Raw genomic sequence first — 25,893 nt, forward strand, 5'->3', positions numbered from 1 at the left:
CTAGAATAATTTTTGCTATGATTAGTCTATGGTCACTGCCTGTTTTAAATTTATTTATTACACTGACATCTTTTATTGTAGCAATTTTGTTTGTTAGAATGAAGTTAATTTCTTAGCGATTCCATTTGGTGCTACCCAAGTAAATTTTTGTTTATAGAATGTATTTGCAATTGGCATGTTTTGGTAGTGTACAAACTGAACTAGTCTTTCTCCCCTTTCATTTCTCTCACTGACTCCATACTTTCCCAAGACTTATTCCTTGTATTGCATTCTCATATATGTTGCATGTATCTGACCCGTTATTCAAAACATTTTTGCTCTTAAAAGTAAACTTCTTTTATCTATCTTCATGTTTTATTATTTTAGAATCTTAAAAGTATTTCAACTACAATTTTAAGTATTTCTTTACATTGTTTTGCTGTCATTGGTTAATAAACATAATAAAATACCTACCTGGCTATAAGCCAATAAAACAAAAGATCTATAAGAAAAAGGTTTGTATTCTAAGTGTTTTCATTACAAAATAAGAGTCCAAAAACACAAATGGTCATATTCTTACAGAGCAGGTTTTAACTTCAGTTGATATGAAATAAAAACTATATTAAAATTAACTTATGTAATTATTTAAAACTAGTTTAATTTAGCAAATAAGAAAATACAAGAACAATACACTGTGATTATTTAAATGAGAAGAAACCGATGGAAGAATCCACCAGTTTGTTGTTGGTATACTTCAATTGTGTCACCTTCGTCCATCTCTAAAGAATTTGGAGTATCTGTGTCATTTATTGGGTTTCCATCAAATCTAAATCTGACTACTTGTGTGCTAATACCCTGAAATAGAAATTTTCTGTATAAGTAAAGGTTTTCTTTAAATGACCATGAGCATCTTTTATAAACATAAGATTTTATTTATAACCTACAATAACACAGTGTGTTTCACTTGAGTGTGTGTGCGAGCCTCGATTAATCTAAAGGTACTAACTTGATCATTTCTCATTTAAAAATTAGTAAATGGTGTCAAGATGCAGATATATATATATATATATATATATATATATATATATATATATATATATATATATATATATATATATATATATATATATATTCGTTATATTTCTCCTAACATCTTCAGACAAAATTGGGTGAGGTTGCAGCAAAAAGTTGTAAAAAATAGTCTCGAAGTGTTCATTGTAGTAAATAGAAAAAATATGACAAAAATGCTGTGTAGAAGTTTTTTTAAAATTATACACCATCCTATCTATTTAACACTCTCGCCGCCAATGATATTTTAAATTGTTTCGTCGTGCGCCAAAACTATATTATTTTGTTAACATGAAACGCTTTAAGTGTACATTAATGTTACACTTGGCGGCGAGAGTGTTAATAACATACATTTATAGACGTTGCAGTTGTCACCATTGAAGCCATATGGTCAATGAACCATTGACATCACATGGTCAATATGAAATTCCTTGTGCAGACTGCCCCCGAACCTACATAGGCCAAAAAAATCATAGAATCCAAAATAGGATTTATGAACATTCCATTTCTGTTCGCAATTACGATTCAATTTCAGCTCTAGGCCAACACCACCTTCATAGAGGTCACAAAATTGATCCCCCATCTGCTTCTATAAACCAAGAATTATCTAAGAAGCCAAAGAAATTGAAAAAAGGCTAAATTGTCTCAATAAAAGAGATGACAGCATACAGTTACCTTCGACATGGAGACCTATCAGAGAAAGTATCGTCTGCTCCACCCGCCAATCAAAATCCTACTGTCAGAAATGTTCACATCAACCCCCACGCCAATCCCAAGCTAACCTCCACCCAAACCACGTCATCATTGACAGTATAAATGAACCACCCTCTATTCCCAGTAGCAGTAATGCATTGGTTAGTGGTCAGTGTAGTAGTGTCTGGTCACTCAGGAGACTGAGACTTCAGAAGCCCTGAAGAATTTCCCTGAAGAAAAAAATCTGTTCATTGAGAAATAAATTCCATTTCCAGAAAAGTCCTGTTGTGATAGTTTCTTTTATTTCCTAAAATCTTTACATACTCAAAATCCATATTATGGCCTTCATTAACCACATGTGAAGCTAAAGAGCATCTGTCTGGATATAATCTAGGAACTTTTATGAGGTTTAATACAATCTTTCACACATCTAGTGATTTGGCCAATGTATTGCTTGCCACAATCAAGACTAGTACACTGTAAACTACATCAGACAACAGCTCCTTTGGTAATCTATCTTTCATCCTTGAAAATAGGTTATTAATAGTTAACACTGTTCTACTAGCTATTTTGAGGTTTAACTGGTTTGTTTACAATTCATGTGAGCTTTGGCATAATTTCCCTAGTAAAGAGAACAATGCAATTACCTCTGGAATATCAACATTATCATTGTTTGATTCCCCCAGTACAACAGAGAAAACTGACACAAAGCAGTCCCTGCATCTCTTTCTAATTTGCCCATTAGACAGAGATGCAGGGACTGCTTTGCATCAGTTTTCTGTGGCACTGGGGGGACACACGACTATTGTAACAGTCAGTCTAGTATTATATGTCTACTAGCATTTGGCCCGATTCTAGAATGTATGATGTTCTACTAAAATGCTTTTATTTTGCCACAACAAAATAAAACATTTTGAGACACAAAATAGTACACTACAAATAAGCTACAGTATCGTGTCTGCCACTTAGTAACAAACAGACTTCTGTCTAGTAGTCATCATCATTTCTTCACAAGTGTGAAGAAGATCAGTAGATCAGATCATTAGAATTCGATCAGTTGTTTATGTTGTACTCAGCCAGTCGCCTTTTTTAAGTCAATAAATTAAAAATTTGTCATAAAGTAAGTCTATTTTATGCATAGTGCCCTATGATATTTCATATGTTGCTAAATATTCATTATTAACGAAGATGCTGTGTAGTGCCCTTTTGGTAGCCACTTTGTTTTTACTATCTCAATATAATCATTATCCCCTCCCCTCTAATTCATAACCCATCACATGCTCCAATCGGACCAATAACAACGGAGATATGATGTAATGCCAGCTCTGTGGTTTTTGTTATAGACATGTTGATACTGTCATGTGATATCTCGTATAGCACTATATGTTTTCCCGAGCTTACTGGCTTCCTATACCAATCAACTAAGATAGTATTATTTGCTTTGCAGTATAACTGTCTAAAAAAAGAATGGAACAATGGTTGTTAACTATTAATAACATATTTTCAAGGATGAAAGATGGATCACCAAATGAGCTGTTGTCTGATGTAGTTACAGTATACCATGTATTGATTTTTTAAGCAATACATTGGCCAAACCACTAGATGTGTTAAAGATTGTATTACATCTCATAAAAGTGACTGTAGAATATATCAAGACAAGTGCTCTTTAGCTACACTTGTTAATGAAGACCATAATATAGATTTTTAGTCTGTAAAGACTTTCACAAATGAAAAGAACTATCACAAAAGGACTTTTCTGAAAATGGTATTTATATCTCAGAATGAACAGACAATTACTAGAAGAATAGATATTAAACAATTAACAGAGAACTATTCATCCCATCTTGAAACTGACAAAAACTTTAATGGCAATAAAGATTTTGGTTTAGATACTACCTCAAAATAATGTTTGTGGTTGGTTGATTAATAACTTAAGGTGTAGTCTGTCTCTTTTTGTTCAAAAATTTTAATAACTGGTTGGATCCCTTGTTTTTGTTCCTACCAAAAGACAAGATTGAAAAACTTATTAAATTAAATTATTTTAGTTATTTTATAAAAGTCTACTGCATTCCTACACATACAAATCATATCAATGATTCATTTTTCATATGCCATAAATATCCAATTGGCTGATATTTTACTAAAATAAATATGTGTACTGAATATACTGAAAGATAGTATATGGTTAGTAGTCTGAGCAAATCTTAATATTTTCATATACAAGAGTTTATATTTTGATTGCCTTTCTTGCAATACTTTTTATCTCCATTCTTTTATCTCAAAAGAAGTAGATCAGCTGTGTTATATATATTTTTAATGTATATGCAGTCAGAGTGGGATGATCTTAAACAACAATTGATGGAAGATATTCATAAAAGAGAATAAAAGTGAAAATTCAAATAGCAATATCTTTTTTACTGAATATAACAAATATATTAAAATCAGTAAATATAGTTCATTCACTCATTGTCACATTCATTCAGTCATTGTAACAAACATACAACATCAAAATTCGTATATTTTGATTTAGAGATTTTTGGCACATAGTCATTGTCAGAAACATACTACAATTCCTACCACTCATTATTAACAGCTGAATACACTTAATGTTGTAAGACTTCTTTAATTAAACAAAGAACAATAATCATGAATAAGGGAGTTGTATACTCATTAAATTTTGATTAACTTTCTATTTGTAAATACCAATTTATAAATGACTCAAAAATAAAAAATAATTTAAACTGCTATTTTAATCGAGGTAGTTTTATTTTATTAATAAAGTGCATATGAAAAGTTCTTACTCTTAATATACAATTGCTATTGGCTATGAGCTTGTGTGATTAGTTGTATAGTAACTTCCAGCCACTTCTGGTGGAAGTCAAAATTTTGTCCAACAAAGCAAAAAATGAATTACTAAATTGACTAAACAATGGGATTGGATTCAGTAAACATAGTGTACTAGTGATGTAACAAATGTCATTTTTTGAACATTCGCGAATGCAAATATATGCCACTGACATTCACTAATGCGAATATTCATCATCATCTTGGTGCTACAGCCCTTAGAGGGCCTAGACCTTCTCAAGCTTTCTACGCCATTCTATTCTGTCCCTCGCTTGCATTTTCCAGTTGCTGACTCCGATCTTCTCGGCATCTTGTGTTACCCCGTCCATCCACCTCAGCTTTGGTCTACCCCATCTTCTCATTCCCACGGGTTGCGCTGTTAGAATCTTTTTTATCATGAATTCGAAATGCGAATATTCAGTTTTTTTTTAATTTGGCTATTTTAATTGTCTCCGGCACTGCCGGCAGTTTCATTTGTGCGAGGTGTGTAGTTAGATAAGTTCAGATAAATTTAGTAATTCAGCAATTTTCAGAACAATTATACAGTACTGTATTACATTACAGTGTAGTGTATTACAGTATATGTATATTGTTCCGAAAATTGCTGAATTACTAAATTTATCTGAACTTATCTAACTGAAGTGGAACTGCATGTTTGTTTGTTTAAACTCTTTACATAAAAACACAGACTAGTTTTAGTTTGTAGTTGAATAATTCTTAGCTTTTTCAAGATGATTGTCTAAAATTAAAAACTTCAGGATAATAACAGTTACAGAGAATAAATTGTTTTGTTTGTTTACATTGCATCATTTATTTTTTATTCTCTAATTTTATAGTTTTCTAAGCTTGTAAAATAAAGTCAGTTTTCTTAATAAAAAAAACTGAGAAGTCAATCGATTTTATTTTATTAACATAATCTTCAAATTATTTTTTTTCTTATACTCATATTCACAAAAGATTCGCACAAATTTCGTGAAAGCGAATATTCACGAATGCAAATATTTGTTACATCACTATACTACTCCTTATTAATTTCTGAAATAAACTTTTGTTACAAACTACAAAAAGTATACTATTTTTGTACTATATAACTGTCAAGAAATGACAAAGGGAGATAATAGTATAATTTTTGTTAAGTTACTTATAGGTGAACTAGTTTTACTAGCTGTTTTTGTTTTCTCTCTTATAATTATCAATATTTACTAAATATCACATTAAAAATGTAAAGGTGAAGAAGACATGATGCACAGAAATGAGTGGCTAAGAGTAAGGAACAGCGACCCCAGAAAAGGGAAAAGCTGAAGAAGACTAAATATCAAAACTAGTCACACAATCTTTTGATTAACTTAATGGGGACCCTTGATAAACAACTTAAGCTGCTAGCATTACAAAAGCTTCTTTCCTGTCTATCCTATTTGAAAAAGTATGGCAAATATTTTCCTTGTTTAGTTTTAGAAGATTTAATTTCAATTTGCTTATTGTTTGCCTATGGCCATTGGTAACTAAATTTAGATGACGTCAACATTTTTAATATACATAGGTATATTGCAAACTTGTATCAACAAATATGTCAATTACGAAAAATACCATTATTACAGAAAAATAGATGCAACACGTAGTTACTAATATGCATCTTGGACAATGCGTTACCGTTATCAATTACTAACTATAAAAACAAGAGGTACTTACAGCACGTTCACAATAGGCAGTCATCAATTTTTTTAATGGGGTATGTTTTTTGATTTTAAATTGTACAACAGCATTATCCTGACCAAGTACTTTAAGATTGATGTGCTCGCTATCACTGGCCTACAATAAAAATTGTTAAGATAAGAAAAATGTTACATGCATCTCACTGACGACATTGTAAACTATTAAACAAGAAACATACCTTTTTTTCATCACCCATCTTGTTGGAATTTGAGAAGTAGCTACAGTTAAATAACTACAAGTAAAAGCTACACGCTTTGTAAGCTTTTGATGCCGGTAGACTCACAACAATTTTACAAACCAACGCCGAATCTTTCACCGCTTGCAAATAATGGCCGGCAGTCAATGTGAATAGAACAGAACACTAGAAAAAGCGGCAAAGCAAGACGAAAGATCAACTGTCAAACATGGAGGTCACATCCTGTTAAAGTCTAATGTGCAATAGTCCTTCTCCCGTACACTCTGAATAGTCATTGGCTAATACGTAACAGATGACACTTGGCAAGTAAATATCCAATCGCCTCTTGTTTCAACCAGAGACGTATGTATACATGTTTATGGTTTCAACAGGAAATGGAAAGCATTTGTCTGATTGGTTACAGACTTGCGGACAGTATTTTCAAACTATTTATGGAATTAACGATTATTTGATGGATTTCATATTCTAAAACTTACAAAAAACACTGTTTTCAATTCCCACAAAAATCAGCTTCCCAAAAGATTGATAATCTTAAATGTTTACATATATGTTCACTTCATTTGAACGGAACATTTGTCGCGTATTAAGGCTGATTTATAAACTTTACGTTGGCGTTGGCGTTCACCGTTGACCTTGGCGCTGCTATCCTAACTTTTAATCGTATTGTTTTTTATTTGTTTCAACCACGTTTTATTCACAAATAATTTCTGGTCAAATATCGAAAAGGAAAGAGCCTTCACATTTACCTTTTTCCCATCTTTTTTTATGCGGAAATATATTCAAAAATTCATAAGGTTTTAACAAAAATGTCTATATTAAAAAATCGAATTTGGCTTTCATTCCTTCGATTTCTGTTTCGATGTTAACTGTCCCATGCTTCTCCCCATCGAGTTAGATTCTAACTCGATGCTTCTCCCACTCTCGATTGCACAAGTTTTGCCAATCAGTTTGTGAATTGTGACTTCTCCGAAACAGTTCAGTAATGAATGACTAATAAGTTGGTAACAAATGTAACGTGTAAATATTAGGTTATATGTTTAGTAAATTTAAAAATTTCGATTAATCAATCAATGAAAAATATTTAGTGTGTTTATAATGAAGTATCCAAAAATGAATAAAGAACTTCTGCCTATGAAGGCACATTATTTTTTATGGAATGCTGGTAAGTAAATATTTTGTAAATAATCTTTGTGGATACAAAAAATCCACATTTATTATATAAACGTCAGTGCATAAAAATTTATGATTGTCAATTATTAACAGTATACAGAATAATTTGTCGTTAAAAGATCATAAACAAGTTAGAACTTATTATTATTTATTAATTTATAAAGAATGAAAAATATATCAACTCCTATAATATGTATATGTATCCAAACATTTTATACCAATATAATTTTCTTTAATCCCATATTTTTATGTTTTGATTTATTATATTATTTCCAAAAACAAAAACAAGTCTGCACAAGAAGAAAACTTTTTACTATTACGTCTATATTCTTTGCTATTACTACTGTTTACCTCAAAAACTGAAGTCACCTTGAGATCCATGTTTAGTATTTAGTGTAAAAATACTCTCATAATCATCTTTAAACTTTATTAGGGTTTGCAATATTGAATAGAATGTTGAGTTCTAAAAAACTTACAAATCTTTGGATATTAATTAACAAATTTGTCCCAATTGACTTATTAATAAATTAACCCAATTTGTCAAAATCAAAATACAGGATTTGCATGATCCATGATATCCATAGCAAATGTCTTTACTATTAGTAACTTAAGTAAGGTATTTTGCTTAACAGTGTTAATAACTAGACTGTAAATATGAGAAATATGGTTTTAAAACTTTTTCATTGTTTTTTTTTTCAAATATTCCATTACGAGGAAAACACGAGTTGCTGATAAATTCTTTATATATACTTAATACATTTCTTAATGTTTAAGATCTCACTGAAGGATAAAAAATGCTAATAAGGTAGCAAATTATAAGAGACACAGTGTACAGTTCACATAAGAAGTTTATCTACTATATAATTACTTTTTTTCTAATGGCGCTATAACCCTTTATGGGCATTGGCATGCTTAACAACATTCTTCCATTCTGCCCTGTCAGATACTTTCCTTTGCCACTGCCTGATGTTAATGGTTTTAAGATATTCCTCTTATACATTAATACATAAATAATTACTTACTCAATCAAAAACATAAATCTAATTATATTTTACTGATTTACCAACTGTATTGACTGAATATTTACCTAATAAAAATTTGAGAAATACTTAGGGCACCTTCCAACATTCTCAGAAGGCATTATGTACTCATGGTCTGATAATTCTCATACATGCTTTCTAAAAATCAGAATTTTGATACTCACATTTCTCACAAATATTAAATGTTAAATTAAGTTTATTTTGAGCTGTTATTGTGATATAGTCAACATTTACTCTAGTAAAGATGTGGTAATTTACAAATCAAGACTAGTGTTTAATATGAAATATAGTTTTAAGGTAGACCAATATTAGAGGAGATAGTGAATCTACTATTTACAGGCTTTTTAGGAATAGTTGTCAGGTTATCAGTGTAGGAGTCTCCTTCTACTTGCTACAATGACATAACAGGCTGTCACACTCATTTAGATGTGAGTAGTTTAATTTGTTCATAATGTTAGCCATGTGTAAGCCAGAAAAATAAAATTTTTAAATGTATTAGTTAAAATCTGTGACTTTTAATTGGAATTCGTCAGTGAATCTAGGTAATGATGACTAGTAGGTAAGGTAAGAGTAAGTGATTTTACATCCATGTGTGACCACTGGTCTAATTTCAGTTTTGTAGATTCTAAGCTTAGACTCACAATTCAGTAACTAACTTTTCATTAAGTCTTTGTATGCATAAAAGCACTTATTACCACTAAGAATCTGTGCTTGTATTTCTTTACTGACTATTTTTAGTATTATTGAGCCTAGGTAGGGAAAGATGGAGGCATATTCATAGGTATTGTTGTCTACCTTCAGATTCTCATGTCGATTCAACTTTGTGCACTCCATATATTTTTTCTCTTTCCTTTCATTTATATTTAGAATAAATGCAGCGGCTTCCTGCTTTACATGTATAGCCATTCTGCTTAATACCCTTTTATTGCAGCTTATTATGGCAACATCATCCGCATATGTGCATATTTGCATTGATCTTGTATTAATACAGCTGTTCATATCTAGTTTTCTGATAATAGCTTCCAAAAAGTGTTGTTGATAAGGCATCACCTTGTCTAACTCCATTTTTAATATCAAATGCCTCTGTCGTGTCCCCATCTATTCTCACCATGACCTTGGAACCTCCAAAGTCATTTATAAATGTTTAACTAACTTTTTTGGTATTCCTAACATGGTTAGTTGTTTTAACATTTTTTGTCTATCTACTCCATCAGATGCCTGTTTTAATCAATATACAAGTTGTAAATTGGTATGTTATATTCAGCACATTTTTCAAGTATACCTCTTAACATATTATGTATTTGGTGTCTATATTTGACCTATTTGGTCTGAAACCACATTGGTATTCATCAATTATTTCGTCCGAAAATGATTCAAGATATATAATTCCTGATAATATCTTTTAGGCGACATTTAACACTGGTATGCCCCTATAATATTTGCAGAGTCGTTTGTCTCCCCCCTTGTACATAGGAAGTATGATTCCTACTTTCCAATCCTCTGTGTATGGATACACTTCCATAGCACATGTCCACCATTTTTATTAGTTCTGCAGGTATTCCATCTGTGCCAGGCACTTTGTTATTTTTCAGGCATATTATGACATATATACTTTCTTTTAATGTTGTTTTCTCAACTAGTTGTTCTACTGTGTGAATTATTTCTTCCTCTTGGTTTTGTTCTTTTTCTGGGTTTAAGAGCTCTTGAAAATGTTCCTTCCACCTTATCATTTGTTTCTCTTTCTCGCTGATAATTGCCCCGTTTCTGTTCTTGCATGTAATCTGTTGTAAACGATACAAAAACAACAAAGAAAATGTTACAATGGAAGCCCATAGGAAGGCGGAAAAAAGGAAGGCCCAGAACGAGATGGTTGGATGACGTGGAAGACGACCTGAAAACAATGAACATAAGACAATGGAGAAGAAGGGCACAAGAGAGATCTGAATGGAAGGATATAGCCAGACAGGCAAAGACCCATCCAGGGTTATGATGCCAAAAGAAGAAGAAGATGTAATCTGTTGTATTTTTCTATTTAATATTTCACTCTTTTTTCTTCTACATATTTTCCTTGCATCCCTGCTTAGTTCTTTATATGCCCTTCTATTCAATCAGGAATTCCTTTGTAAACATTTCTGCCTAGCTGTATTTTTGCTATTTATTACTTGTTGGCAATACTTGTTGGCATTACTTGTTTCTTTTGCTTGAGGTTTTGCCTAATGTTTCCCTTGCTCTATTGACTTGGATTATATTCAATTCGCCTTTGATGATATTTTGTTCTCCTCTTTCATTTAACACTAACTTTATTTTCTGCTGGTACTGATTCTTCTTCTGATGATTTTTAAATATATATGCGTTCTACATTCTTTGTTGCAAATCGCAATTATCGCCTCTATAAGATCTAACATCTTTTGCGGAGGTTGCCCATTGCTTAGATATTAATATATGATTATTTGATTAAATTTATTAGTACCAGGTATCATCCAGATTCCTTAATGAACGTTTTTGTGGGGGAAACCCATAATAACTACTCTGAGTTTATTTGTCATTGTAAACTGTGCCACTCCTATAGGGTTTTTGCTAGTAATATTATATAAACTATGCTTACCAAAGGATTCTGAATATATTAGCTGTTTTCCTAATGTTTCGTTCATATCACCCAGGACTAGATGTGTTGATGAAGTACATAAAGGATATTATTATTTCCTGAAAAAATAATACAATTTAGGTCTATTGGAAGGTTTATCTTGTAGTGAATTAAGTTTTTATATAGTTTATTACTGTTTACATTATTTATTGGACATTCAAGACATGTACTAATGTACCCATTTTACCACAACTACACAGTGGATTGTCTGTAATTTTCATTTTGTGCTTATAATAAGGTGTTAGTGCATGATTAGCACGTACTCGATTTATTGTGGCGACAAAGTTTCTGTTTGGTATTTTGTGAAACCATGGTTTCCTGGGAATTCTTTGCTGATGTTTACAAAAGTTTGTTCCGGTTCTGTTGGGGCATGGATATTAATAATTGTCATATTATGAAATTTACCCCTTAGGTGTATTTCTCCTAGTGTAAACTCCATTAACTGGAGTTAAACCTAATATCAACCTGCAGCATTTATGGTTTACCATAAAACCCACTCCAAAGTCTCCTTGTCTTTTTACTCCACAGTAGTATAAACTGTAATCTTTTGTTATTTATGTATCCATGCCTTTTCAACCATTTATTTATGAGATTTATTGGTGAGCGGCTATGTCTACTTCTTATATTTGCAGTTCCTGGGCAATAGTTTTCATTTTGTCTGCCTGCAGCATGGTTTGGACTTTCCAGGTTCCCAATGGCAATTCCATCAACAAGTAAGTCCTTATTTTGTAGCCTAAGCCATAATTCTTGTTTATAGCTTTCTTGATAGCTGAGTTTAAGGTGAACAGGATATCAGCCTATTGCACCCGAGTCCAGTGCCAGGTTTACTCCGCTTATAGTAGCCCATCTAGGACATTGATGAATGAATGTGAAAAATATAACACAATAAAAGTATATTGATTTTATTTTAATAAAAAAAAATTTTAAACCTTAATAGCATTTTGAGTGTAAACATAATATTTTTAAATGTAAACATGATGGAAATATTAGGCAAAAATGTAATATAGAGAACACTAGTTTGTGACAGTAAAAAGGAGTGGGCAGCCACATAAGATGGTCGATAACCTGAATATCAAATAAAAAGATTTCTGAAGATAGAACAGGCACAAACCTATTAAAAAAGTAGAATGAAGAAGAAAGATCTCATAAAGGGTTTGTTGAAGCTGGTTTGAAGTAGAGTTTTAATCAACACCAACCAAAAACTATCAAGAAGAAATATTTCAGATGTCTTTGAAGAATATTTTGTACAAATTGTTGAATTAATGCTAAAATGTTTTATAATGCTTATGGATAATGTCACTTATCCTAATTAAAAAAAAAAGTATTCTACTGATATATCTAAAAGTCTAAGCAAAAATATATCCAAAATCTATTCAAACTATTCAAAAATATGCCTTGCAGCTAGTCATAATATTCTCATACTCATTGATAACCTGTAAGAAACTGTTTTGAATCATGATTAAAGAATGAGAGAAAATTTTTGGTTTGGATAAACTCATAGAACAGACTGTAAAACCACTACTTATTTTCCTAGAATCTTCCAATGATACACATAATTTCAACAAATGATACTACATACTGATTTTCCTGTCTCCTATAAACAAGAAAGTTTACTTAATTAACCCTAATAAATTATCTTAATACTTTAATGTCTGCTACTATCACATTATTTATTCTTTTGCATACATTTTAAACAATAACTTTATTACTCTATTGTATTTTTGACCCAAATGTATATGAGGAGGTGGTATTCAAAAAATAATTTGTAACAATAAATCACCTGCTAGATTTTGGTGTCATTTTAAAGCTTATTTTGAACTCCACATGTTAGTGGATAAGTGAATAGTTTAATCAAAAAAATACACTCCCTTCTTACTCTCATACATTTTGTCCTCAGATTTTTAAGCTGCTCGTTCCACCAGTATGGTTGTTTCCTTTCATACCTGTCATTTGATCTTACACAAGCCAACTCCTGTGCATCACTCAGACCCTCAAATAACTCACGAACATTCTCACATCCTGGACCAATCAAGCCAAAAGTATCTATAAAAACCTCTTTAAACATCTCTTTAGATTGATATCCTCATTTTTACGTTTCTGTCTTTTGCTAGCTATTTCAAAACTCACATACTTGTGTAAGCTGAGCAATTTTTCTTCTAAAACAGTCCAGCTTACGACCCTGTTTAGAAATGACGCTGAAACCAGTGTGTTGTCCAGGAAAGATTCACTATTACCTCTCACGAAAGTAGGCGCCTTACCGTCATTTAACACGGTAAGCCCCATGGCGTAGATCCATTCTGATAGGTATTTCCCTCTCCCATTTTGCACTCGTGGGTTCCATGGATGATCCTTAGCATTTAGGTCACCAGCTATGACGACCGGTACAGTCTCCATCCTAGCCTTTTGTACAATCGAATCAATGTACTCTTCATATACTCGAAGCGGGATGTTTGGTGAAACATAGCAATTATACACTACCAGGTTTCCAACATATACCTTAACATAACCATTCTTAACGGAGTGTCTGGTAATGCCAGCTCCTTGATTCACCACGTATACGTCCACGTCAGATTTCCTATCTTTAATGATCCCCTCTCGAGAGACCAATTTCACATTGGGCTCCTGAAATAGGATCATGTCATAACCTTCCCTTTGTGCGAGTGCCTCTGCAACAACGTCGTAAGCAGCCCTCGTCTTTCCCACATTTATTTGAAATGACGTAATAAATGGTTCTTATCTCTTTAACTTACCCGTACGCTGTCTGATTCCTGGTCCCAAGTGCTTTCACCCACTCTTTCCTACTCCTTCTGATAGGGTCTCTCTTGAGCTTCCGTTTTTCCAGGATGAGTGTTCTATACTGCGGGCATCGTAAGCTGTCGGCTTTGTGCCCGGATTCTTTACAAGTGAAGTAAAAAGCCTCATGATAACTGCATTCTCGTGCCTGGTGGCCCTCTTTGCCACATCTGTAGCAGCAGGTAGCTCTGTTTTCTCCCTTGCAGTCGATTTTACTATGCCCGAACTGCAGGCATCTAAAGCACCGCTGGAAATGTAGTCTCTCTCGTATCTTGCATGAGTTCCATCCGATGGGTATGTGTTCTTTTTCCAGTGCTTTCTGCGTCAGTCTGACCGTGACGTTTGTGTTTCTGTCTCTATTTTCCCTTATAGAGACGAGATTGACGTCATTAGGCCCCCTGCTGCCGGTATATCTCCGGATCTGCCTCAGAATTTCTTCCTTTGTGACATCTCCGTCTATGTCTCCCGGACGTCCTCTACCGTGTTTCCCTCTGTACGGGCCACAATAGTCTTCTTCAGGCGCTCGGCCTGTTCTTTCCCTGCTACTTAGAAGATGAGGTCTCCGCCCCTGGTCTTTTTAGCGCTTTTGACACTAATTCCCTCCTTCTTCGTGTCTACGCCACCCTTTATTTGTTTCAGCAACTCGGCGTAAGATTTTCCGCCTCCCTTAACGATCACCTTCTGCGTCCCCGCTCTATTTTCTTATTGTTCATACTCCTCCAGCACGAGATGGAGGTCCGTACCTCTAAAGGTAACTTTTTGAGGTTCCCACCTCTGTAGCCGCCCACTAGGTCTGTGGCTATTTTAGGGATGCCTGTGTGGTCCCTACAGTCTCTATGTCTTCCCTCAATTTAGACAGAATTGCCACTAGTCTCTTGTCCCCGTCCATTTCCGTCTCCCCTTTTTCAGCAGGGACCATAAAAATGGTCTGACGGCTTCCTCGGTTCTCCTCTTAGTGGCCCTTCCTTGTAATTGTGGTCATAGTATTAAGTTGGAAGTATTCCACTTGTCCTGATCTATATGTACCTTTCCCAGTAATCGGCTTAATCCCAGGAGTCGCCTGCTGCTTTATTCCCGCTTCCCGGTTTGGTAACCGTATAGTGATCTTCTTCCCATTCGATATTTAGGATTTCCTCTATTTTTTCAAATTTGTGGTCATTTCTATCTCTCTTTCCCTAATTTTTTCGGGGGAGAACTCTGTAAAGTCCACCTGTGTGAACACGCTTGCCGTCTCCTTCATCGTGACCTCTTCACCGGTTTTTTTCACTAGCTTTTTTCCTTTCTCGACGATTTGGATATATTTTTGTCAAAAAAAAATTATGTTTAATTTAACAGGTGACGTTTCGATAGGAAATTTAATTTTGAACAACTTTTCGGTAGATGTATATGTATGAAAAGTGCATAGAATTTCCACCTTAGAATCACCTCTATCTAAAAAACGCACCCCTTTAAAGGATAGTTCTCCGCGGTTTTTTAATATTTCGGGGTCCGTTGACCATATGAAATATTAAACCATCACGAGTTCCTTTCTAAAGTACATAATCAATAGCCTAATATAATATTCGTAAAAACGTATTAATTCTTATCACTAAAAAGATATAAATCCACATCCTTGAAATGAAATCAACAAATTTTGTTTTAATTATTTATTGATAAATACATAGACAAACTCCACACCAACTAAGGAAACAATTTGTTAAAATGCTATCGAAAATGATTGCCCTTACTGTGTAGTCTGGTTAAAAACTAAATAACGTATTTTCAAACACTTTTGTCATTGTTTTCATCGACTTGCTGTGAAATAGTAGGTTTTTTTAATCTGTGACCATTTTTTTTCATAATATGTTTCTTCAAACATACTAATAACGCTATCATTTGCTGTTGAAATTCTCTCTTTCTCGGTAATCGATGAACAAATAACTTACGTATCTAAATACGGATTCTATAAAAAATTCAAGAAAATTAGAAGGGTATGTTTCGAAACACAATATCGTTCACATAAAGTGAAAAAATGTCGTAATAACTGTTTCCATTCCGTCGCGATTGACAGCTATGTTTATTAAGTGCCTTTGAAATATTGGTATTTTCTTAATATTTTGTATAGTACGACAAGCGAGAAGTGGCTGGTCATCTGCGCGCACAAATAGTAAAGAAAGTTTCATGAGAGAGATATAATAGGCTTGTAGTCATGCTTGTAGCGTATGCGGAGTTCGCGTCATTTAGTAGTGACGTGAATGTGACGAAAACAAAGTATATGCATTATTCTCTAACAATAAAATAGTGAAAACTTTTGTTTTCAACACTTCCACAAAATTTATTATAATTTATCACTACAGCTGTTTCGGCAGAGTGCCTTCTTAAGTGATCCATTTTTCACTCACTTCATTGTCGTGCTGTTCTCTCTCTGATTGGTTTTTCTTTTCTTTGGTGTGTTTCTGTTTGTCTTGTTTTAGGTATCTATCACCTCTTCAGGACGTGGTTTGTTTTGTTAGATGTCAGCTCTGGGTCGCTGTGTTCTGTCTCACTGGTGGTGTACATCGGTGGATGTTGTTCCTGCGGAGGAGGTAGATGTCCAGAGTGGTTGGAGGTGAAAGGGTTGGAACTAAAACGGTCCTTTTCAGAAATTATTAGTATAATAATTAATGAATAATATGGATGAATGAGTTTATATTTAAAATGTAAGTGGCTGTTTCCATAGAGACAGGTATAATTGTGCAATTGGATCGAAAAACTACAGAAAACCGACCCCTTCCTGTCCGCAGCAAAGCTCGAAGTGAGCTATTTAATTAATTGTGGTAATTAAGTGGAGTTGCCTCCAGGATGTCCATGTATTCATTAGGGAGTTTGTTGCTGGCTAAGGTCAGCAATTTAGTGGGGAGGAAGGGGAGTTTTTTTAGGATGTCTGATGAATACGTTGCCAAAGGATGAGCAGGTAGTTTTGATTATGTTTTGGGCTCTGAAGTTTTAGCCTCTGATGGTTTTGATCGTATAACTCCTGCTCAGAGTGCAGAGCCTCTCATTTACGGGCTGGATGTATAGTTGATGTATGAATGCGAATGGGTAGGCGTGTCGTTTCTAGTTTACTTTACGCAGGATTCTCCTTTCCAACCCTAGCAGTTGTTGTGTAAGGTCGCGACTGAACATGGCATATATATTAGCCTTATATTCAATCACGGGCCTGATGTATGTGATCTATTTTTGGTATGCGTTTACACTTTGTAGTTTTCAACTGAATAACGTGAGGGGAGAACTTCTAACAGTGTGGTAGTGTGGCATTCTGTACGAGCGTCAATGTAACAAGAAATGGAAACTACGATGGTACTGGAATGGAGCAATGTAATAAAAAACAAAATAGTAATATACAAATGTAACAAAATTGAAGATTGGCTAGCAGGCCACTTGAAACTCAAGGAAGGATTCGGCCAATTTGCATGCGCTTCAGAGACAGTTAAATGAGAATAAAGGTGGAAAATAGATAAAAATGTATAAATTGATAAGAATATGAAAAATGTAGTCAGGAAGTTGCTCTAATGAATGCATGGGCGCCAGGAAAGTATCCACCGACACTTTCCAAAGTATATTATACTGCTGTAAGGGTTGTTTAATTTCTCAAGCACAACAAAATTCGCCAATAAGTCTTAACCTGAGACTTTAGAGGTCACAAGTTTAAATTAAATAGCCACAATTGAAGTTTAACACTCTTGCCGCCAATGATATTTTAAATTTTTTCGTCGTGCGCCAAAACTATATTATTTTGTTAACGTGAAACGCTGTAAGTGTACATTAATGTTACACGTTTGTCAATACAGAGTGCACATTAATGTTACACTTGGCGGCAAGAGTGTTAAAATAAGTTTATTGCTTCAATTTCCACTTCAGAAATCGTTTTCAAAATACAAAATGAAACTTCAATAAATCTATTTTAAACTTCAATTGTGGATTATTCCCATTAAAATAGTAATAACCTTTGAGACCGAAATATATACGAGGCGTGTTTTTTAAGTAAGTACCGTTTTGGAATTAAAAAAAGACGTGCAAAGATATGGCAATAATTTTATTTTTACATGAAAGCTTAATCTACTTTTCTACATAATTTCCGTGAATATTGAGGCACTTGTCATAACGTGGCACCAGTTTGTGAATACCCTCCTGATAAAATTCTGCCGCCTGACTTGTTAACCACTGCATCACAAATGTTTTGACTTCGTTATCATCTTGAAGACGCTGACCGCCCAGGTGTTTCTTCAAGTGCTGGAACAAATGGTAGTCGCTGGGCGCCAGATCAGGGCTGTATGGAGGATGATCTAGAGTTTCCCATTTAAATGATTTGATGAGATCTTTGGTCTGATAAGCCACATGTGGACCGGCATTGTCATGCAGCAAAACGATACCATTACTCAACTTGCCACGTCTTTTGTTCTGGATTGCACGACGCAGATTTTTCAATGTCTCACAATAAGATGCTGCATTGATTGTCTCATTACGAGGCAGAAACTCCACTAGCAATACTCCTTTTCTGTCCCAAAAAACTGTGCACATGATTTTCCGGGCAGAAATTGTTTGCTTAAACTTCACTCTTTTGGGTGATGATGAATGTCGCCATTTCATGGATTGTTGTTTCGATTCTGGTGTGACGTAGGCCACCCACGTTTTATCACTAGTAACAATTTGGTCTAAAAAATCTTCACCTTCACTGTGGTACCGCTCAAGGAAAGTCAATGCACTGCCTAAACGTTGGGTTTTGTGCAAATTCGTCAACATTTTTGGAACCCAACGTGAACACAATTTCCGGTAATTCAAGTTCTCGGTAACAACGCGATACAAAACACTACGAGAATACTGAGGAAAGCAGTCGGACAATGATGAAATTGTAAAGCGTCTGTTTTCTCTCACCTTTTCGTCCACTTTCTGCACCAAATTTTCATTAACGACCGAAGGACGCCCACTCCGTTCTTCATCATTCACATTTGTGCGGCCATCTTTAAATGTTCTCACCCATTTCCTTACCATTCCATCACTCATAATGTTTTGTCCGTAAACTTCAACGATCTCACGATGAATATCGATCGGTTTTACGCCTTTAGCACTAAGAAATCGTATAACAGCCCGTACTTCACAATCAGCGTGACTCACGATTGTTGGAGGCATCTTAAACACTGGAGTAAGCAAGTATACAATGAAGAATCAGACTGTAATGGCGTCAGTGCGTAGACAAGAGATGTAGGTAACCAGCGCTCATGCGCGGAATGCCGACCGTAGCGCTGCGGCGGCGGAATCGCAAAACGGTACTTACTTAAAAAACATGCCTCGTATTTTACACACCGGATACCGAGCTCCTGCGCTTGCGAAGTGCAAACTTATATACTTATTGTAGCGGTCACGAAACTCGACGTGTGAAATTTACCGTTAACAAATAATGGGTGGCAATAAAGATATCGACAAAAGCTTTTAGGGAATTTGTAAAGAAATGTATATTTTAAAACTTTAATGACATCGAAAATTCGAGTTTTCACTACTGTTTTTGAGCATCAAAGATAGCCATTTTAAATTTTTTTTCGTACCTAAAATCGTGTATAACTTCAAACTATCGATTTTAGAGAAAAATGTCAACGGTTAATGTTTTGTTTAGAATTAATTTTTCGAAATTGCGTAAAATTTTTTTTTTAAACATTAATGATCATGATTTGCTCACGACAACATGCAAATTTATTATAAGGGGACTATTTAAAGCAAAATTATGCAAAAAAAAACGGAATCAGAATATTTTCCCAGCGTGGCTGACCATACTCCCTGTACTAAATAAAATCAATGAATTTAATGTAGAAACGTATATTCCATTTGTAGAAAAAAATGGGATAAACTGAAACTTAAACAATAGAAAACTATGGAACACCTCATTAGAACAACTAAAAAAAAAGAATGCGATTAAACTGCAATCACACGCAACAATGACGAATTGGTAAATACAGATCAAGGACAACAGTACCTACAGTATGTCCCCAAAGCTTAATATAATCAATGTATGAGCAAATTTAGATATACGAAAAAGCAGAGTTAATATTACTATTTTGAACTTTCTTTTTTGGACAAATTTATTTATATTTTGATCAAGGTTAGTGTCGAAGTCAGATTTTTAAACATTTGAAAAGAGAACATTGGCATTTTATATAAAATAAACTATTGTTTTTAAGCGCATACAACGTTTTATAGCTAGATGCAAAACATAATGAGCCTAAAATCTCTAAGAAGAACATTGACATAAAAATATAAGGGCAATCATTCGTAGATCCTGCTTTTAGAGGGTTCGCGCATTCCAGGTTTCAAATTTTACATCCATAATCATGTCAATTTTTCTTTGCTGAGTTCGTTGTTGTGGGATTCGCTCGTTTATCTCATTAGCCGTTGTATTTGCAACAATTGGTTTTTACAAGGGAGGGTTGTTAGCCCTTAGCTCAAGCCCTTATTCATTGGAGAACCAACATTCCCTTCTACGTCAGCCCCGATCCCACCTTCCACTGATGGTTGGTTATCCAAGCTCAGGGGTTGCTCAGGTTACCACTGTGTACCAGCTTGGAGGTGAAGATAGGTATTGAGTAGAAGAGGCTAAGTGATGCCAACAGGGCATCATGTATTTAGCTTCGCTACCCCTTTACACACCATAAAAAATATAAGAGCAATGGTACGTAAATTGTCCACATAATTATTTAGAGCTAATGTCAATAAAGCATAGCGAATATAGTAGCCAACATGATATCCAACGATCGGTAACATCACGAAACTAGAATAAGAGAAGAAAGCTTCTAACATCGATTAAACTAAACTCTTTTCATGGATACGTCAAGGCCTCTTGCTACATACATCCCTGATCAAACCTTCGCGGCAGTCGGAGAAACGCTACGGCTGACGTGCGCCAAGACCGCCGAGGGAATTCCACTGGGTTTCGGAAGTGTTTCGAAGTATGAAGCGAATTATATAAAAAGGCGATTAGAATTTAATAAGTTTCAAATTTAAAGCTACTACTTTAGATTATAGCAAAGCAAGTTACTTAGTAGTATTCTACGATCTATGACGAATAATTTTATGTATTATCAGTATGTCTAAATATATATTTTTTCAAATGTCACAAAGTTTTAATTTTTGTGACGTGATTAACAGTATAAAAATGTTTCCTTTACATATTCTCACAGAATGCGCCCATTATTCTTCTTAGTATCTTCCTTTCGAAGACGAGCAGAAGATTTGCGTCTGTTTTGGAGATGGTCCATGTTTCTGACCCATATGTCAGCACTGGTAGGATGAGTGTTCTCAGAAAGCATCATCAGTTCATCTAAAAAGCACAATATGAAAAACCAACATCCATTGAAAAGTCAATATAAATGTGTTACCTTAAAAAGACATGTAGCAGTCAATGGTGTAAAATGTAAAGAAGCTTAAGAAACTAGACATTAAATACTAGGTTGTATAAACAATCAATTGCAACTAAATACAGTTTACATTTTGATTCCAACATAGCACAGCAAAAGACCATGTGGTTATAGTACATGTAATTTAAAAAGTATGTAAAAAACTTTGTAAAAAATAAGTATTTTAATTTATTTTATTTTAACTTTAGGTAACATTATTGAAAAGATTAAGAGTTTATTCTAGTAATATTATAAAATGTGTAATGAAGTCACCACAAAAGCTTCCAATGCTAACAGCAGAAACCCGGCAAATGGGAGCACATTTCAGATTCCCATAGCTATCACGTGAAAAGACAGTGTCCTTGAAGTCAAAACATGACAGACAACAAGGCGAGTTACCAACCGCTAATGCAATAAGGCGGTAAGTTTAAAAAATATATGAAAAAGTAGGTGAAAACCTTGTCTGTACGAACCATTAAATGAAAGAAAAAGATGTTTAAGAACACCATCCTCCATTCAAGGAATGGCTCGGAGAAAAAGAACAAACAAGTGAGATCAATCACTACATATCATAAAGTGTCTAAGTTATAACTGGCTAGCCAGTTACAGGTGCAGATTTAATGTGGAACTGAGAAATTAATGAGAATTCTATTAATCAAATTATTAATTTAAAAATTTTATTAAACTATTTCATCAAAATTATTTTATGTATATAAACTTGATAAATAAATCAATAAAATATTATTTGAATGTCAATCTTTATTAAGTGAAGTAAATTAAGAAAATGTTATTTATTTTATTTGAATTTATTTAAATAGTGAAAATTTATGTAAACAAACACCCTAGGAGACAATTTTAAAGTAAAAAACTGTTAAGCCTAATCGTGCAATATTAATGCATGATAAATTTGGCACAAGTTACTAATGTCAGTTCTCTTATTCAGAGCGTTAGGGTATTTAAGTATTGAACACATTTCCAAAAACTTCCTTTTTACGAGTTTGCGTTCGTTGTCAAGAATCTTAATTTCATTAAGTCAACCCTGTGATTAGTGTTGCTAGCATGTTGAGCAAGAGCACATGTATGCTTGGATAAGTTAATATCACTACGGTGTGTCGTTAGACGCCCTCGCAGTGATCTCCCTGTCTGACCGATGTAGCACGAGTCAAGCTCAACACAAGGTATGTGATATATGACATTGACTTGTTCCAAAAAGGACAAGGGTGTTTTAGTTTTAGAAAATAAGTTTCTGACAGTCTTGGCATTCTTAATTGCAATTTTAACAGGTATATTATTATGTTTGTACAGTTTAATAAGTTTTTCAGTAACTTGAGGGAAATAAGGTAAAGCGGAGTAATGGGTAGTTGGAGTCCCAAGTACAGTAGTAGGCAGAACAGTGTTATTCATGGTATTATTTGATATTATTCTAAGTTGGTCACCATTGGGTATGTCATTAAATGAGGAACCATAGCTTTGTATATAAAGGTATTTGTTAATGAGGGAAGATGAGTAGGAATTCTCAATTAATATGTTTCTGAGTAGTTGAAGGGATTCCCTTCGATTAACCAGGTGTGTAAGGTGCAGCCTATACAGACTGCAGCTTAAAGCTTTAATAAGGTTTAATTTGTATTTAAAAGGATGCCAAGAGTGGTAGTTGAGAAACCTATTAGAGGCCATTGGTTTCCTATACCAACTTGTGGTTAAGGTGTTGTCTCCCATTCTAATGGCACGCATGTCTAAGAAGGGAATACTATTGGTGATGGGGTCCTCAAGTTCAACAGTAGACTGTAAGTGAGGATCAAACTCATTGAACAGAGACAAGGTGGCCTGTATCTTGTCTGGAGGTAAGGCTAGTAATAGGTCATCAACATACCGCTTAATAAACGGGATTTGGAAATCTAAAAGACCCAAACGGTCAGATACTAAATCATCCAGTACAAAATTAACTAGGATGGGAGAGATTGAGGAACCCGTAGGTGTACCAAATATTTGTAGATAATATTTATCATCAAAAACCAAAAAGTTGGTGTCAAATACTAATTGCAGCAGTTCGGCAAATACATCCCAGGATACCAGGACAGTTAGGTTGGATGGAGTTCCAGTGATTTCTTAGGGAGGTAATGACACTAGATAAAGGTAAATTGGTGAAAAGAGATACCACATCAAAACTCACTAAAATGTAACCTTGTGGAAGTTCAAGTTATTAATAAATTCACCAAAGTGAAAAAAATCAATAATATTAAAGTTGTTGTTATAATTATATGATTTAGACATGATGTCAGTTAAAAATTTCGAAATATTTATGTTTGGTGAATTGATTGAAGAAACAATAGGCCTCATCCTCAATGTAGGTTTATGTATTTTCGGTAGACAATAAAATCTGGGAGCATAACCATCATAATTATGTAAAAATTTTGCAGGTGGTTGATCTATGATCTTTAAGTTTTTTAAACGAGTAATGAATTTATTTATTTTATTAGTGAATTTAGAATAAGGGTTGGTAGAGAGAGGTCGATAGTACCTATATATTGCCAAACTTTCCACATTTTAGAGAGGCGTAGTAGAACATCTGATTACTTTTAGGACCACTGAAGCAATAAAACACTTAAGACGCTTTTTTCCTTCGATTTATTGATAGTGAACTTAAGGGCTGATCCAATACATTTATAATTATTGCAATTCTGATAGTGACAAAAAGAGTTATACAAATGTCATTGCTAGGGGGAGTAACAAAGATACAGAGTATTCAGAGAAACACCGATTCTACACGTTTTTATTACGCATTTATAACTCGCGCACTTTTGTCGGGAGCGCCAATACACCCGGTCTTCACATGCCGGAAGGCAACTTCACACTCGTTTATAACGCGGGGTGGAGAGAGATAATATTCGAGAGACGGTCACAGATATATTAACACGAGAGCTGACCGTACAAGTTGGTAAAATAACTACGATTACAATATGATAAATAGGTTGATTTACAACAGCCTCTTCTCCACACTGAGTCAACGTTAAATTAACATTTGCTGTGTATTGCATAGATAAAGGTCCGTTCTTTTTAACATTGGCATTTACTTCTGCTGTAATTCCATAGAAGTGAGAGCTGCATGGGATATATACTGCGCAGATGAAGATATACCTTGATGTTCGTTGACTTCGTAAAAGTCGCCTTGGTAGTTGGATGTAATATTACATTTTGCTTCATATCGTTGCTACCAGTTGCTGGTAAAATATTTTCTTCAGTTGTGAAAAGTACCTCGTCGGTGCTCACAACTTCATTGTCTAGTTGTTGCAGGAATATTATTGGAACTTAGCCTCGGACGAAGCAATAATAGCAATATTTTTGACTGTTTGTAGATGTAATGGATTAATAGAATTTCCTGAAGGTATTGCAGCTTTAGGTACTACTGCAGTAGATTGCGAGTTAAGAGGTTGCTCAGTGACAATTTCTTTATCTGAAGATACCAAATCCAATTGAACGTTGTAAATCTTGAATATCCGTTGCAAATTGTGCTCATCAACCAAATTGTTGATTACTTCATCTGGTAATGACGTGATATTTACCAGTTTTTACGGCATTAAGTACAGCCTCATATAGAGTTCATTTAATCACATCAATTACAATCATATTTTGCCATTGAAAATAAAATAGTACTTAAATACTAGTATTAATTTTTAAATTTAAGTAATTTTGGATTAATAGATTTCAATGTTCAATAAGTTTTGTAAGATTTAAAATTATAAAAAAGGTGAAAGAAATAATAAGTTAGACTTACTCACAATCAATTTAATTTAACTAATCGGACGACCGGTTTCGCTTTCTACAATATGCAAAGCATCTTCAGGTCACGATACAAAGTTAAAATGCTGAAAACAATAATCCCATATTAGGGTGTTGTCTAATAAAGATAAAAAACATAGGTAGGTGATACAAATTATATAAATTACAGCAATTATGCCAATATTACATGTCAGTGGTTTTATAAATGAATAAAAATAATAATAATAAAATGTTTAAGCAGACAAGGTAAGACCCACAAATTGGTAACATCGTCTATTAAACTGTAATGAATCAATAAATAAATGAACAACTAAATAAACATTACTTACATGCCGGTACTCTATTACTTGATGGTTGAAAGAACATGGTTCAAACTATCTTGGATTGTTGATTGGAGAACTCAGGTTAACTATTGTAATTGTTTAACAGTAAACTGGGAAGTTCTTGAGGAGACAGATTTTATCCAATGAAGTAGAGATAGGTGGAATGTATTGTTTGTTTTATGAAAGTAATGTTCTATACCAATTCTATACTTAAATAACTTTAAAGAAATTAATGGTATAGAACATTACT

General features: G+C 34.0%; 2 protein-coding genes across 2 annotated transcripts in view; one reads left to right on the forward strand and one right to left on the reverse strand.

Annotated features, from left to right (window-relative positions):
* Positions 1–482: 482 nt before the first annotated feature.
* Positions 483–6,672, reverse strand: Sumo (Small ubiquitin like modifier). Its single transcript, XM_072537200.1, has 3 exons — positions 6,476–6,672; positions 6,274–6,393; positions 483–834 (listed from the first exon to the last, which is right to left on the reverse strand). The coding sequence occupies exons 1-3, from the start codon at positions 6,491–6,493 to the stop codon at positions 682–684; spliced, it is 291 nt and encodes a 96-aa protein (XP_072393301.1). The 5' UTR covers positions 6,494–6,672; the 3' UTR covers positions 483–681.
* A 766-nt stretch (positions 6,673–7,438) lies between these two features.
* Positions 7,439–25,893, forward strand: part of Sugb (Sugar baby transporter) — a 90,556-nt gene continuing 72,101 nt past the window's right edge. The window contains exon 1 of the mRNA XM_072537198.1: positions 7,439–7,655. Coding sequence (XP_072393299.1) covers positions 7,589–7,655 — 67 coding nt within the window. The 5' untranslated portion in view covers positions 7,439–7,588. The remainder of the gene's footprint in view (positions 7,656–25,893) is intronic.

The sequence above is a fragment of the Diabrotica undecimpunctata genome, chromosome 7 (genome assembly GCF_040954645.1).
Source record: "Diabrotica undecimpunctata isolate CICGRU chromosome 7, icDiaUnde3, whole genome shotgun sequence".
NCBI classification, from domain to species: Eukaryota; Metazoa; Arthropoda; class Insecta; order Coleoptera; family Chrysomelidae; genus Diabrotica; species Diabrotica undecimpunctata.

Bases quoted from the DNA above. Each gene is read 5' to 3' on its own strand.
- Sumo (XM_072537200.1), bottom strand. The intron at 835-6,273 runs GTAAGTACCTCT...TTTCTATTTCAG, and splicing joins CTGCCTATTGTGAACGTGCT to GGTATTAGCACACAAGTAGT.